Below are 14,702 nucleotides of genomic sequence, written 5' to 3'. Positions count from 1 at the left end.
GCATGCTTACCTACAGACACCTACAAGTCACTCTACTGGGTGGGCCGTGCCGAAGCGGCACTTTGCCCCGTAGATGATGCATAGTGGATTCTCAAGTGCAGACTATATTATATCCCTAGACTTCTCTCACTTCTTCTACGCACACCACCTCCCTCCTTGTAATCGAGCTCTCCTCTTCTTCCGAGCGAGCTCCACAGTGACCATTACTACTGATAGGATCCTCCTGTGCTTTCCTTTGAAGCTCCTCTGAACTCGCTTTGAGAGTTCGTGGCATTTCATAGCAACGTCCTCTGCAACAATTACTCGGCCTCCAGGGTCACACAATCAAGGAGTCATGACTCGAAAACGCGCCCAGTTTTCCCCGAGGGTGATCAGCCAAATGGTCATACTTGGTGAGTATTGAATCGGATGGGTTTCTTTGAGCATGGTAGAGGAGCTAATTGCTTTTTGGGTCTAGCAATATGCCGTTTCGCTGAACCAGTAGCAATGACCTCCGTCAGTCCATACCTTGTCAGTACATGTATCCATGTTTCAAGCTTTGATGGGATGATATGGGTCTAATATTCAGTAGTACTACATGATCGCTCACTTTGGGGTCCCACAAGAGGAGATTGCCAAGTATGTGGGGATAACTTTCGCTAGCTTTTCCTTCTGCCAGTTCTTCACTGGTATATTCTGGGGAAGAGCCAGCGATAAGTTTGGTAGAAAACCAATGCTCATGTTGGGCTTAAGTGGAACACTTTTGTCGCTGATGGTATTTGGGTTTTCAACGAATATAAAGATGGCCATCGCTGCAAGGTGTTTTTCCGGACTAGTGAATGGGAACGTATGGAACCAGAATCCACAAAAAGACCAAAACCTTTATTCTAATAATTCAAATGCATTGTAGGTGGGTATTGTACGGACTATGATTGCAGAAATGGTTCCTGAAAAAGAGGTACTTTATATTCAGCTCCCAAAGGAAAAGAAAAGGTTGTAAGTTTAGTTATTGACCGGTTTCACCATTAGTTACAACCCCGTGCATTTTCCCTGATGCCTCTTATAGTAAGTGCGCCCATTTTTAGATCACTCTACGGTAGTGAGTGATGCTTTGTCTAAAACTAATAATTATGAATAGTGGACTACCGGGTCGATAGTTGGCCCTGTACTTGGCGGATTTTTAGCAGATCCTATCACGAATCATCCCAGTTGGTTTAGTGGAAAGCCTCCTGCCTTCTTTAAAAAGTTTCCATTTTCCCTTCCAAACATCGTCGCTTCGATGTTTTTCGTGATCGGTTTGACAACAGGCATTCTTTTTCTAGATGTAAGGAAGGATATCTCATTTTTCGGATTCACCAACTATATCGATTGACGCGCTTCAAATATCTAGGAAACTCTTGACACCATGAGAGATAAGCCCGATGTAGGTCGCAGATTTGGGGGTAAGATCATCAAGTACTTCAGGTCAAGGTCCCATAATCATAAAGATATCGCGGATGAAACCACATCTCTGCTTCAAAGTGAGAGCTCGTCCGTATTAAATGAAGAGATTACTACCACACAAAGACAACAAGCCTCAAAGCCTCAAAGTGCTCCTCCTATACGTGATGCCTTCACATTCCAGTCCTCCATCAACCTGCTTGTTTACTGCCTCTTGGCTTTGCATTCAATCACCTTTGATCAAATGCTCCCTGTACTTATGGCCTACCCGCCTGAAGACCCAGAAAATAGGTTTCTGCCCTTCAAATTCGCTGGTGGCTTTGGTATGAGTTCTTCGCAAGTTGGATTCTTCTTCTCGATATACGGGGTGATCGGTATGGTGATGCAGGTGAGCTAGAACTTCAGAGCACAGTCTGAATCTTTATTGACTTAGTTTGTTTAAGATCTTTATATTCCCCCCGATCACGAATAAACTAGGAGCACTCCGCTGCCTAATAATTAGCTCTTTTGCGTTCCCGGTTATCTACCTCCTCACTCCCTTTGCTGTGATTCTTCCCGAGAAGTTACAACAACCAGCGATATTTGCATTATTGATGGTCAAGAGCATGGCGGGAATATTTGCATTCCCTTGCAGCACAATATTATTAACAAACTCGTCTCCAACTTTGCGTCTTCTCGGAACACTCAACGGAATTGCCGTGACCTTAGCTGCTATGGGAAGGGCTGTTGGTCCAGCTGTAAGTTTAATCTTCTTTTGATCATGACCATGCTATTTTTCTTTTTATTAACTATGAAAAATAAAACAGGTTGGGGGACTTACTTTCAGCTTGGGCCAAAGGATTGGCTACCTCATCCTTCCGTGGTGGGTACTTTCATTAGTAACATTTGTTGGGGCGCTACCTGTTCTTCTTTTGGTTGAAGATGAAAGTTTCGCTGGTGATAAAAAGAAGGCAGCGGCTGTGGAGGAGGGTGAGAGGGAGGAGGGGGAAGGGGAAACGGAGGGACCGGTCTTGAAGTGAGTTAGTATAAACGGGGAGGAGAGGTAGCAAATCGCTTGGTGAAAAAGTTCGTTGTCTTGTCATGATCATTTGTTTATATATTTCTTTTCTTTGGTACTGGCTGGCTCTTCTATTTTTCATATATACATGTATTATATACATTCATGTCATCCATATACCTATCTTCCAAGTTCTTATGTGGACCACTGCTAGTCTCGTTATTTGTGTCGCATGCTATAGTTCTAGAGTCAGCAACCTGGGCATGAGACCAGCCCATTGCTTATTCTTATCGATAGAGAAATAAGTAATCTAAGGGAACGTACTCCGCTCGGTTCTTCATCCGGTCTTTAGAGTGTAGCGGAGGAGCTTTGAAGTTGAGTCTTATCGTATCGAGTCATGAATTTATTAACCGGTATGGGCACGTGTATATAACGCACAGCTGATCAGTTTCTTGTCACCGAAAAACTGTTTAACCGAGTACTTTTCTATTCGAATCTTAAGTAAATATCAATCTACCATAGAAAACCTAGCCCTGACACCAATCGCGTCCACGTCCTTTCCCAAAGTACCTCATCCAACGTACCCCATTCAACGGAGAGGATTGGTGTACTGGTTACCCAGCCGTCAACGAAATATTGAACCCAATCACAAACTTACAGGTCATGATTCAACACCGACCCATCCAAGAAATGAATTCCGCCATAACACCTCCACCAGCGCTTTCTCTAACGCAAATGACGCCCGAGAAAAAGTATTGCCCCAGGCATCCCATTGGGGCGCAGTCCGAATCTGCCCTCTTCAGCTTCCTGGAAGTGTACCCACTTTTGGTTTCGGTAGTAGGACAGCTAGAGCAGGCCGAGCTTCTTAACTTGATTCTTACTTGTAAGACTGTCTCTGCTCTTGTAGCCTGCAATAAAGCTGCGCTCAAGAACATGCAAAAGCAAGCTATCCAGACCTCGACAGAGAGATGCAAGTTCTGCCATGGTCTATTACTATGCTGCGTTAGCTGCCGTCTTGAGTTCCATGTAAGTACAATCTGGGTGCAGCTACTGCCTGAGTTGATAGTAATCCGAATTTCAGCAAGGGTCCGTAACCCACGTCGAGCAAGTTCACGAGACAGCCAAAAGAACAATCCGCATCTGTCTGAAATGCAACCCAAAACTCCCAGAAACCACTACTAGCGACTGTTGCAAATGTGACAAGAGCACAAAGTGCAGATTCATCTGTAAAGATTGTACCAAAAAAGAACGAAAGCAGCGCACTAATGCCAAAGAGCCATATCTGATACATATTACGAGCGACGAAAATAAGCCACGCTCGAGGTTTAGATGCGGCGTTTGCTCGAAGTTCCTCCCAGCAAAAGGGAAGGATGACGGACTTACCGAGGTCTGCAGATGGTGTGGGAAGGTTGCAAATTATTGCCCGAAAAATCTCTGTCCTTGAATTGGCAAGGTGTGTGGTGTGGTGAATGGATATAGGCCGCAAGTGATGGGTTGGGAAACAAACCATTTCTTGGTATATCGATGCGTGTGAGGGTATAAATATAACGCAGGCATTTCCCCTTACCCCGTCATACTTTCCCCTTATCCTGTCATATAGTCGTATCCTCTATATGATCGTGTAAACATAAGAATCCTCTTTTCGAGTCTCTTGCATTCATCATAAGATATCACTCGTGCCTACTTGTACCCTGCCGCTTCCAACTAATCTAGTCAGTACTACAGGATGTTTCCGGATCTATCCTTGGAGTATATGCTACGAGTTACTTATGGGCACTTATTATATATATGAGTATAGGCTATATGGTTATACATACAGTGCGGTATGGTATTGCAGTCGATCAAGTATAGTTTCCTCTCTCTGGCACCATATTCAACGCCTATTTTGGAGCGCATGGGGTATCTGGGGCTTTTACTCGATATACCTTCCATATGGTCGATCATTGCAATAACCAAGAGCAACAAATCGGTATGATCGATTGGAGAAGGGTATTTGCGTGAGGAAGATCATGTCAGGGGGTGCCTTGGGGCCCGGGTTTGCATGTTTGAACGCGGGATATGAATTAGGAGCAGAATTGGCGACAGGTACGAGATAAGAGTCCGAGACTCCGCCTCGGAGCATCAGGACGAGACCCGGTAAGACCGGCTGGAATTGCTAAAAAAATGACATACATTATGTGATGGTCTTGAGATAGACCACAGCCGTTTTTCTTCTCTTTTTTGGAGGTAGTTCTGTACTAAAAATTCTGGAATATTCCCCACGATCACGTGACATGGAAACATCAGGAATTAAAGTAGGATTGATTGCATCAGCGTGTATATGATTACTGATTGTCAAACCACAGAACCACGGTCGTCTCAAACTCTTCTGAGGCATGATCTTGAGACTCTTGGTACTTCCTACTTATTGGGTTACAAGGCCACTCTGAATTTGATCTCGTCTTGTCTCGCACACCTATTACTACAGTCCGTAGAATAACTTGTTGTTTCAATTATTCGGCAAGCAAAAGCAAATTTTGGTTGAGAGTACGATGAAGTTATAATTGGTAACGGAGGGAATAGAATCTAAGTTAGGTTGTTGGACATGGTAGTACTACGGGTGCCGGGGTAAGTCTGTAGACAGGTGGCGGTGACACACAAACAAATATTAAGGAATCTCCTCCCTATGCACCGCCACCTGTCTACAGACTTACCCTGGCACCCGTAGTACAAGACCGGAAGTAATGCGGCCGTTAACATTTGAGCCGGCGGAGTTTCTAGATCTAGATTTTCAGGAGTAGGTAGATCAACGTCGTCGTCTTCATAAGTATACACACGAACTTGATCCCTGCTTGCATTGCCTTGCGTTATATACGTAGACAATTTTCATTGGGTTTGGCGAAATTTGTTTTTGGCTAACAATTAATATAAATACCCTAAATTCGATGTATACATGTACCTATATGTTATGCCTACCATCATTATGCCAGATAAATCCACCACAGACTTCACAAGTCATTGTAACACAATCCGAATAGCTTATGTAAAATCGAAATGTATATGCGTATAATACACCTGTGGGCTAAAGGGAGGAGTTTTGGGAAGAGATGGGGGCATACAAAGTACATATGTATATAACAGTATACTCGCACGCCCCCCCCCCCCCTCTTTTTTTTAATTCATTAATTGCATGCAACGTATACATATACTCTCGCGTTAATTAAGTTGCTACCAAGAATTCTCGGTGCTTATTGGGTGAGGATATCCCATAATTTATATAAGAAAGCTCCAAATGGAATTGATGTATCTAGCGCAGCTATCCATATATGGCCTTGAGCTCAAGAAGAATTGGTACTGATGCGCCAGAATTAATTAAATCTTGTATGTGCTGGATGTTGCGTGTGGCTATATGTAAATCCGGATCGATCCAGAGCCACCGACATTTATAGAGGTTAATTATTAACCATTTGAATAACGATGTGTTCAATGCCAGTTACAGTAAATTATTATGCTACTAGGTTTATTTTGCTGGTGTTAAGTTAATTAAAGACAATTCATTCCAAGCTTGTGATATTTCCTTCATCCAGATTCCAATCGTCCCAATTATTGCAATTACACGAAACTCACCTACGTACTAGTGAAAGTTAACATACATGGCCGGGCTCTACTAAATACATGTACGTACATTATAACTGATCATGATACATCCACTTAGATATCGAAATATAACCTGAAATACATAGGTCGTATTTCACTACTAGTTTCGTGCTGGATAGGTTTATTGGGTCAATTATCCTGGCCGCGCGCATAAAATTATTTATCGTGTAAATTTGGTCTATTTGGCCAACTTCTGCAGCTGTGCTCATACTCCCCCACATAAAGCTGTATCAAGCGAAATTACTCGGGCATTTCTAGGGCGAATATGCAGACCCACTAGTTTGGTGTAACGTCGGTCTTATCGACATCAGGACAGTGCACTTAAGCGTAAGCAGCGAAGGGCTGCGGGTGCGGGCCGTAGCAGCAGCAGAAGCCATTGCATACATGTATGTATGTATGTATATACAGTACAGATCTTAATTACTAGGATTTCGCAAATCGCGTTCAATGGATGTAACGTGACCCATATTTTGAGAGTTTTGAATACCCACTTAGGAATCAATAGCACAAACTTTCTTTTTTATTTCCCAAGTTTTTCCCACAACAGATGCATATGATCTTCAAGCTGAAGCCAATATTCCTTTCAAATCGAAGAAGCGTACGTATGGGCGTGAGTCTGCATTTCGCCGGGACCGCGGATGGGGCGATGTTGGTTCGAAACACTCGTCAAGTCATTTTTCGTTGAATTACTGCCTAGTCTGTATATACACGTAGCGGTAGTTCTCAGTTTAACCGGTTCATCCAATCGTCTGGTAGCATTTAAAGAGGTTTTGTTTTAGATCGTGGGAAAGTACATGAAGGTCATGAGTCCACTGTCACTTTAGAACGGTAAGATTTATGAATACACGTTCTATAGCTACATGTACTTTTAACGCCCCCAAACAAGGTGTGCGTGATGGTGAGAAATATTCTGTGCATGTATGTAGGTACATGTACATAACATATATTATTTCTATACATGTAGTCTAATTCGATCTGGGCAGAAAGCATGCGAAATCACTCGCCATATATATGCATCGGTACATGTATATTAAGGTACATGTACGCAGCATAAAGATTACCATGTCACTAAGAGGAGGACACGTGCCACTTGAAAGACAAAATCAAGTGATGTCAGTTAGAGGGATGTATACACGCACTCTGTTCTATCTTTATTGTTTGTGCTACAAGAAGCACAATCATGGTCGGCACAAGCTTCTGAATACAATATTCAAGTTTGAAAACCATAGTATTGCAGTGTACTCTTCCAATTTAGGTATGGGACAAGTTGAGGCTTCCGGAATCTTTCACATCCGAATTATTGGGGTATCCGCCCTCCTCTAAACCTATGTATTTATTTGGGGTTCCCTAGAGTTTGAGTACAAATTCATAGATATATGAAAGGAAAAGAAAAGAAAAAGTAGGTCACAAAACTCTTGACAGTCTCTGCTTAAATGCGATATGGGCAGCTTGTACCGAACTTAACGCTAACAGGTTGTATACATAGAAGGGAGCTATACCCTCTCTGAGTTTGAGTAGAGTAATTGAATCGATTGTCGATCAAAGTCGATGCGATGCAGAATCTGAGGGGGTGTCTGGCTAGCTATCCATCCAATCTCTACCATACATCGAGATATCTGTCTATCTACCCTCTGTTCCCATATCCGTGATGGGTGGAATACGCGGTTACTCGGCCTAGGATCCTACCGTGGGTTCTTTTGATCTGATCAACTCTCGAGTTGTAACTATAGCCGAAGAGATATAACGGTTATGCACGTATACCAGTTAATTCTTTGGTATCCGGTCCAATGGGCATTGAGATATGTACTATAAAAAGACTTATAATGTAGTTCAGAATATGAAGCCCGGGGATGTTGGTCAATTTGAACGAGGAGATCTAGAAATTAGGATTGCGGGGGCACCACTCAGGCATCCCATTTCCGAAACGAATAAATTACGAACCGTTTTCCCTTTCAGTGTTTACATAATAATACATCTATCAATATTTATCCTTAAACTAAGGCCATTGACCCTAAAAGATTGATTAATATTATCTAGTGGCTAAGAGAGGAAAAAATTCATATATTAAAATAGACCATGGGCATCCAATGTGCGGCGCCCCACCATTACTCTAGTAGCCAAAGAATAATATCATCAAATAGGGTAGAACTCGTTGTGTGGGGCGTGCATGCAGAGAGGGCTTGATGGGGACTGGTGGGGGCGAGTGAGTCCATGGATCCACCGAATAGGCCCGCATAAAGTTCGGAGCAACCGGGTTTTTTTTTTTTTTTTTTTTTTAAATCATAGTTTCATTTATTTCTGGGTACAAGAATATCGCATGGAGCCTAAGCTATGGCGTGAACAACACCCCTCCCCTACCAAACCGCCGAAGAAAACAAGACAAAGGGAAAAGCGGAACAAAACAAATATGAACGTGTGTACATGAAGCAGACGCTATGGAGAGACCCTGACATTCCTCCTACTGGCCAGCAAACAAAGAAATTCGGACGTCCCCCTCAGGGGCGGTATACTTTCGTACCAGCTACGCGTGATATGACAGGACATAGGAGAGGAGACAGTAAGGAGAGCGACGAGAGAACACTTTCGGTGTCGAGGATGTTGTGCGTACAGTTGGCTTTTTGGGCCTGTTATGGGTGGAGGTGGCCTAGGCCGAGCTTGATGAAAGGGAGGTGAGTTCGGAGTCTGAGGATAGGTCATAAGGTGGAGATTTTGGCGGGCCCATTTGTGGGGGGAACCCGGTTTTGGTTGCCCTTATGTAGGAGGAGAGAGCTGCGAGTGAGGCGGGGGGTGACCAAAGGTCTTCGAGGGTTTTAGCAAAGGGTATGTGGGTTGCCCTCTGGGGACTGCGCGCGGGGCAGCGTAGTATGGCGTGTTCGAGGTCTTCATCTTCGAGGAGACATCTGGGGCATGTTGGGGGGAGGTCCTGGGACATCCATGTTGGGTGGGCCGCTAGGTAGCTTTTATGAGCCCGCATTTGGCATATGCGTCCTGCGATGAAGCGGTCGAGTCTGAGGTGGGGGTGTGGACGAGTGCTGATTGGGAATTTGTAGTAGTCTGGTAGGGGGTTATTCTTCCAGATTTTCATGGTGTCTCTTTTGATGGAGAGAGCCAGGCCTGGGTGGATGGAGTTGGGGTTTTGGGCGAAGGTTGGTGAGTTGGTGAGCAGTGCGTGGCAGAGGTCGTCTATGGGGAGGCGGGCTACCCCTTTCCTGGTCGAGTTCCAATTGACGGGGGGGTTTGGACGGCCTCTTAGTAGGTGTCGGTGAGATGTCTCTCTGTAGGTGGAGAGTGTGTGGAAGGAGTCTGGGGTGCGTGCGGTGACTGGGTTGTATGCGGGGGATGCGGCTTGGATTCTCGCGGCGTATCTTATGCGTAGGGAGGGGATGTATAGGGCGAGTGGTGGGAAGGATGTTTCGGCTTGTAGTATTGAGAGGGGGGTTGATCTGAAGCAGTTGGTGACCCATCTGAGAACTGAGTGCCAGGTGGTCTCGAGTCTCTTGAGTGCTCGTGCGGTTGGGACGAGGACGGAGGCTCCGTATGTGAGCATGGGGAGGATTGCCATGACTGCCAGTCGTCGGCAATTGAGTGGGGTGAGGCCTTTGCCTGCTGAGGCAAATCCTCTTATAATGGCGAAGGAGGCTTGAGCTGAAGCACACCTTTTGGAAAAGTGGTTGAAGGTGTTGAGGTTGTCGGAGAGCTGGAGGCCCAGCCAGCGGATTTCTCTTTTGGGGTTGAGGGGGGTCCGGTTGAGTGTAATCGGAGCAACCGGGTTATGTTCATAGCTTTAAATAATCAACATTCAAAGGCTCCCCAGAAAAAAGTCAGGAGTACCGGCCCAACACGTACATGTACATATGCAGAATTAAAACATTGAAAGACTACATGCATCTAACTAATGAAAATGTTGGCAAAGATGCTAGTTTGGGCTTAGATCCGTCTCAGTGAACCGTACGTCGTATTCTGTCATAATTAATGACCACATCTACCGGACCTACGGAGATCGAAAGCTTAAGGGGAGTGCTCTAACTATTGACAAACTTATCCCTACATCAAACCTCCCGATTCACGTGCTGTGTTCCCCTCCTCTCAAATCCCAGACGGAAAATCTCCGGAGGAGATTAACTAGATCAGATCTCCAGACAATAGATATTGATATTGAGGTGAGTGTTCCGCGAATCTAACAGGTATACATATATCTCACATGCACACCTCTTAAAAGATTTCTGGCCTCAGGAGACCTGTTAGATTCAATAAACGAATCGAGTGATTGTTTGTGACCGTCCCATGCTCACCGCACCTATGTATGTTCAATCTGATCTGATTTTTCAAGGCGGGCCGCGCCGCAGTTCGCGTTTCCGGCGGGATCCCCACAAGACACAATGTATAATCGAGGTCTGATATAGATTGCCAATATGTAACCCAGAGGCTGAACCGCTCAATTGAATTGCACGTAATATAGTCGCGGTAGCTATCCAGCGTATTATAGATTTGTGACACCCTACCATGCAGTTCACAAGACCAAGATAATACGCTCTTGTAACAAGCACCTTCTCCGATCCCCCCCCTTTCCCCACCTACTTTGATCCAGATGCAGCGAATCGTGTAGCTGCATCATCATCTTCTACATAGAGTTTCAGGCACACTTTTGGGTTAGGAATTGATAGGGGCTTTTGGCTAAGCCATAAGTACGTACACGCAGGCTCCTTTCCCCTCCCTCTCTATCCCCTCTTTTCCCTTTTCCCTATAAATGGTCTCATTGGTCGGTCAAAACTATCTAACCCGATACCGTTAGTTTTACCATATTGTGCGAAGATTCTTGTGAATGTCCTTTATGAAATCTTTCAACTCGGTCTGGGACTGCTTCTCCTTATTCATATCAAATAGAGAGTATTTTCCAACCGTCAATTTCAAGAATTTATAGTTGTGGGGCTCTAAAATGGTAACCGGAGCTGTCAATTTTGAGTTTCGGTGGGGCAGCGTGCTGTGAAATATATGAGGAGAACTACAATTACCCAGTTTTGGCACCACTGTAATTAGCATCATGGGTATGAATTTTAAGTCCTGACGGCGTATTTCATAGGTAGCGTGACAAACTCTTTGAACTTCCGAGTTTATTATGTCATACCATTAACCAGATCGATTTGCATGGCCACTGAGAGGAACTGTCAATTTTGCCTCCCGCAACTGTCAAGTTTGAAGAGCCAGTAGTCGAAATTGACGGTTGGCAAATACTCTCTAATAGAACTCTTCTTCATTACCGTATCTAGCTTTTTATTGTACAGATTTTAATATTAATCGTAGTTGAAAAGTTATTAGAGACTTGGCGTTTTTCTCATGTTACCCTTAAGGCTGGCCATGGGGGCACCATACCGAAGATGAAGAGAACCAAAGGAAAGGTAGGAGATGCCTAGTTGATATGCACAAGTGACGCACTGCACACGCAACACAGTCAAATTGATACGCCCGGGAAAGCTGGAGACTGGATGTCAACGTACGCAGGTGCTTGGGCTCCCGTACGCGTGTAAGATCGAGATCCGGTCTCGAGTTTACAGCGGCTACAAGTACAATTCTATGCACTTTACAGATGGCGCTTTGACCTCATTACTGTCACTAAGGCTTCTATAATGTGAGCTGCAGGGGAATCTTTTCTCGGGCGGAAGTTCATAAGGATTTGTTTGACGCGCTAAGGTGATGATCTTTGGGTTGATCTGGTTTCTCAATATCAACAGTCTTATTAATGTTAACGTTTCCTTGTGTGAAACTACCATTCTTGTATACATGTAAGGAGTATATGTACATGTAGTTACCCTGGTGCATACATCTTTGATGCTTGATCTAGAACGACTGGAGATAGGTACTATAGGAGGTACTATAATTAAAAGTAATATTAGGAGATAAAAAGTTAGTCATAGGTTATAGGAGGCCCTAAAGGGAATAAATGCTTTCTTTTAATCGCATATGATCCATCATATCAATCACTGTTTCTTCAAGGGTACATTTATTTAGAGATAATTTCCTGCCCAATAAGAATATTGAAATTGCACTCAACACTGTTCACTTTCACCATTCATGAGCCATCTTGTCATGTTTGAAGTAGGCTTTGACAGGTATATGCTAGATCAAGTAGATAGAAGAAAGAAAAAGCCCCATATCAAAAGAAGAGAGACGAAAAATCTTGTAAGGAAAGATAGTAATATCAACAGTCAAACCATAAGCCCAGGGGAGTAAATAAGTAATCATAAGGGGGTACAGCAGTCGGTCTAAAACAGTCTTAATCAGTGTTGAACAGTCAAAAGATAACCTTCCAATGGGAAAACGGTGGTAGTCAAAGATAGAAAGACAGAAAATGAAATCAAAGTGTAGATAAAAGATAGAAAAAAAAAGAAAATGCCAGTACCAATTAATTAGTGCCCTGGGAACCAGTTACATGAGAGTCAGTTACCAGCGCATACTGATCACGAAATTGGTCATCAAATCCATGTAAAGTACCCTCGAGACATAAATCATCCTCACTCTCAGGAATATACAATCTGCTTGACATCCCAGGGTGAGGGAAACTAGCATAGCAATTGGAGTAATCCTTAATCGGGATAGGTTCAAAGCAGTCGTGGTTGAGGGCGTTCTGAATGTTCGAGTTCTGTTCACTAGCTAGACTATAGTCTATCATTTGCTCCTCGACCCCATCAGGCGATGCTATATTCTCATAATGAAAAACAGGTGTTTGTGAAACTGTCGTTTCCTCTTCACACAGTGGCTGTCCATGATCCCCCGAGCGATTCTTTACTGTCTGGGTGGTCCATTTCCTTGTCGACTTACGCCTGCGCCTCCCTGCACCACTCCTCGGAAACATTTCATCTGCTGTTCTCTTTTTGCTTCCTGGAGGACTCTTTCTGTACCGCGTTGTCGATTTGACGCCGCCTTTGATTGCTTCGTCAGACAGAACCCATATATACCCTTTCCCTGGATCATCCGGTGGGCGATCCTGTTTTAGAAATGCCTATTGTACAATTAGAAAAAAAATTTCTTTCATAATGAAATTGAAATTGGGTACTTACCCCATTCATCGATAGATTGTGTCGAATCGAATTCATCCACCCACGGCCCTTGACTCTCTTGAACCGTGGTATCTTCTCTCTGAAGTAGTCGTATATGTCTGCAAGTACCATCTTCTTTTCAGGAGAGCTCATGAGGGCGCGGTGAATTAAAACGGCATATGGCGCAGTTTTATCAGTATCAGTGTCGCTGTAAATGGGGACGACTGGTGTGGCATCCAAGAAATGCCCCCTAAAGCTGTTCAATTCGGATTCTGTGCCCTTTTGAAGGGCCTGGCTACCCACTCGGAGGTTTCTACTATCCCCTATCTCTCCCAAGTCGAGATCTTGCGGGTCTTCATCGATCTCGGTGTCCTGGGACATAAAGTCATCGGTAGCAGATGGCTGTTCAGTTACCATACTTGACTCGTATACTTCCGTAATACTGGTTTCGGGATATTCCTCCTCCTGTTTATTGGGTGACTGGTATGGTGTTGAAACGGGGCTGTCAAAGGATATGGAAAGGAAACTAGGAATGGAAGACGACGATGTTAAAACGAAGTTATTTGGCGGGAAATAAGCCTCCTTCGAAGGATTATTTTGGGTTTGGTGTGATCCACACAAAGACGATGGAAGTTGGATATATTCCTCTTCTACATCGACCAGCTTTGAAGCGGTGATATTGGGTCCGTACTCTGAAACAGGAGATATTGGGTGTGGGGGCATCTTGTAATCGTCATATTGGCTGCAAGAAGTTGAAGAAGAAGATGGTTGCAGTATTTGGTTGATCTGATATTGGTAGGGTATTCGCGGTTCGAGAAAAGTCTGTGTGGAGTTGGGGTTATATAGGTGACTATGGAACCCACCATCATGGTGTGTATTATTGACTATATGCTGCGGACAGTATTGCGATCCTAATCCTATACCTAGCGAGGCGGAGAGGGCTGGCCGAAAACCGCAGACGGCGCAGGAAGAACCTTCTGAATCATCGAAATCCCAGTCCGACATGGTAGGGAGGGCTCCCTCGACGGTATCCATTTCGTACTTGATCATTGGGCCGTAGGAGCTGGAGGTGGTCATATCTGTGAGTGAAATAGCTGGATACAGATATCGATCTTGATATTGAGTGTTTTTTTTTTGAATTCACTAGAGCGTCAAGCTCTTACCCCTGCTGGATATTTAAGAGGGGAATCGAAGCTTCTTATTAAGAGTCAGCTGCTCTCTTCTTGCCAACTCAGAACAATTTGCTTTGCCAGCTCTCGAACGGAAACGAACATCACTGCAGAATCAGGGAAGATAAGATGTGTAGATGACAGACTGACCTGGAGGAGTGAGTATTATAGTTGCTGAGGCTATGTAGGTAACTCTGTACTACATTAATGGCTAGATTTTTTTAGAAGGGGCCATCAACAAAGGTCTCTAGAGAACTTAAGTAAAATAAAATAAAAATAAAAATGAAATAAATTTTTTAGCTTGGGCTGCGGAGAGAAAAGGTCTTGTGGTTTATGGGCGCACATACAAGTACAATTAGGGTAGGATGAAATGCTACTACAAGCCTGCAGACTAGAGGGAAAGATTAGGGTGCAAGCAGATGGACTTTCGGGCAGTTGCAGCACACC

General features: G+C 44.1%; 3 protein-coding genes across 3 annotated transcripts; 2 read left to right on the top strand and 1 right to left on the bottom strand.

The window, feature by feature from the left end:
- Window positions 1-334: 334 nt before the first annotated feature.
- LAJ45_02563 (uncharacterized protein) lies at window positions 335-2,438 on the top strand (the record flags this gene model as incomplete). The annotated part of the gene is made up of 11 exons (XM_046112154.1): window positions 335-392; window positions 458-510; window positions 572-618; window positions 698-701; window positions 782-826; window positions 890-937; window positions 1,009-1,044; window positions 1,118-1,303; window positions 1,370-1,807; window positions 1,863-2,156; window positions 2,226-2,438. 11 exons carry the CDS (start codon window positions 335-337, stop codon window positions 2,436-2,438), a joined length of 1,422 nt encoding a protein of 473 aa, XP_045975054.1.
- A 668-nt stretch (window positions 2,439-3,106) lies between these two features.
- LAJ45_02562 (uncharacterized protein) lies at window positions 3,107-3,860 on the top strand (the record flags this gene model as incomplete). The annotated part of the gene is made up of 2 exons (XM_046112153.1): window positions 3,107-3,442; window positions 3,498-3,860. The coding sequence occupies 2 exons, from the start codon at window positions 3,107-3,109 to the stop codon at window positions 3,858-3,860; spliced, it is 699 nt and encodes a 232-aa protein (XP_045975053.1).
- Window positions 3,861-12,452: 8,592 nt separating this feature from the next.
- Window positions 12,453-14,163, bottom strand: LAJ45_02561 (uncharacterized protein; the record flags this gene model as incomplete). Its single annotated transcript, XM_046112152.1, has 2 exons — window positions 12,453-13,049; window positions 13,108-14,163. The coding sequence occupies 2 exons, from the start codon at window positions 14,161-14,163 to the stop codon at window positions 12,453-12,455; spliced, it is 1,653 nt and encodes a 550-aa protein (XP_045975052.1).
- Between the last annotated feature and the right edge of the window lie 539 nt (window positions 14,164-14,702).

Source organism: Morchella importuna (genome assembly GCF_003444635.1).
Source record: "Morchella importuna strain M04M26 chromosome Unknown Morimp01GS004, whole genome shotgun sequence".
NCBI lineage: Eukaryota > Fungi > Ascomycota > Pezizomycetes > Pezizales > Morchellaceae > Morchella > Morchella importuna.
Note: the sequence above shows the minus strand (reverse complement) of the source record. Positions and strands in the feature narration are given on the sequence as shown.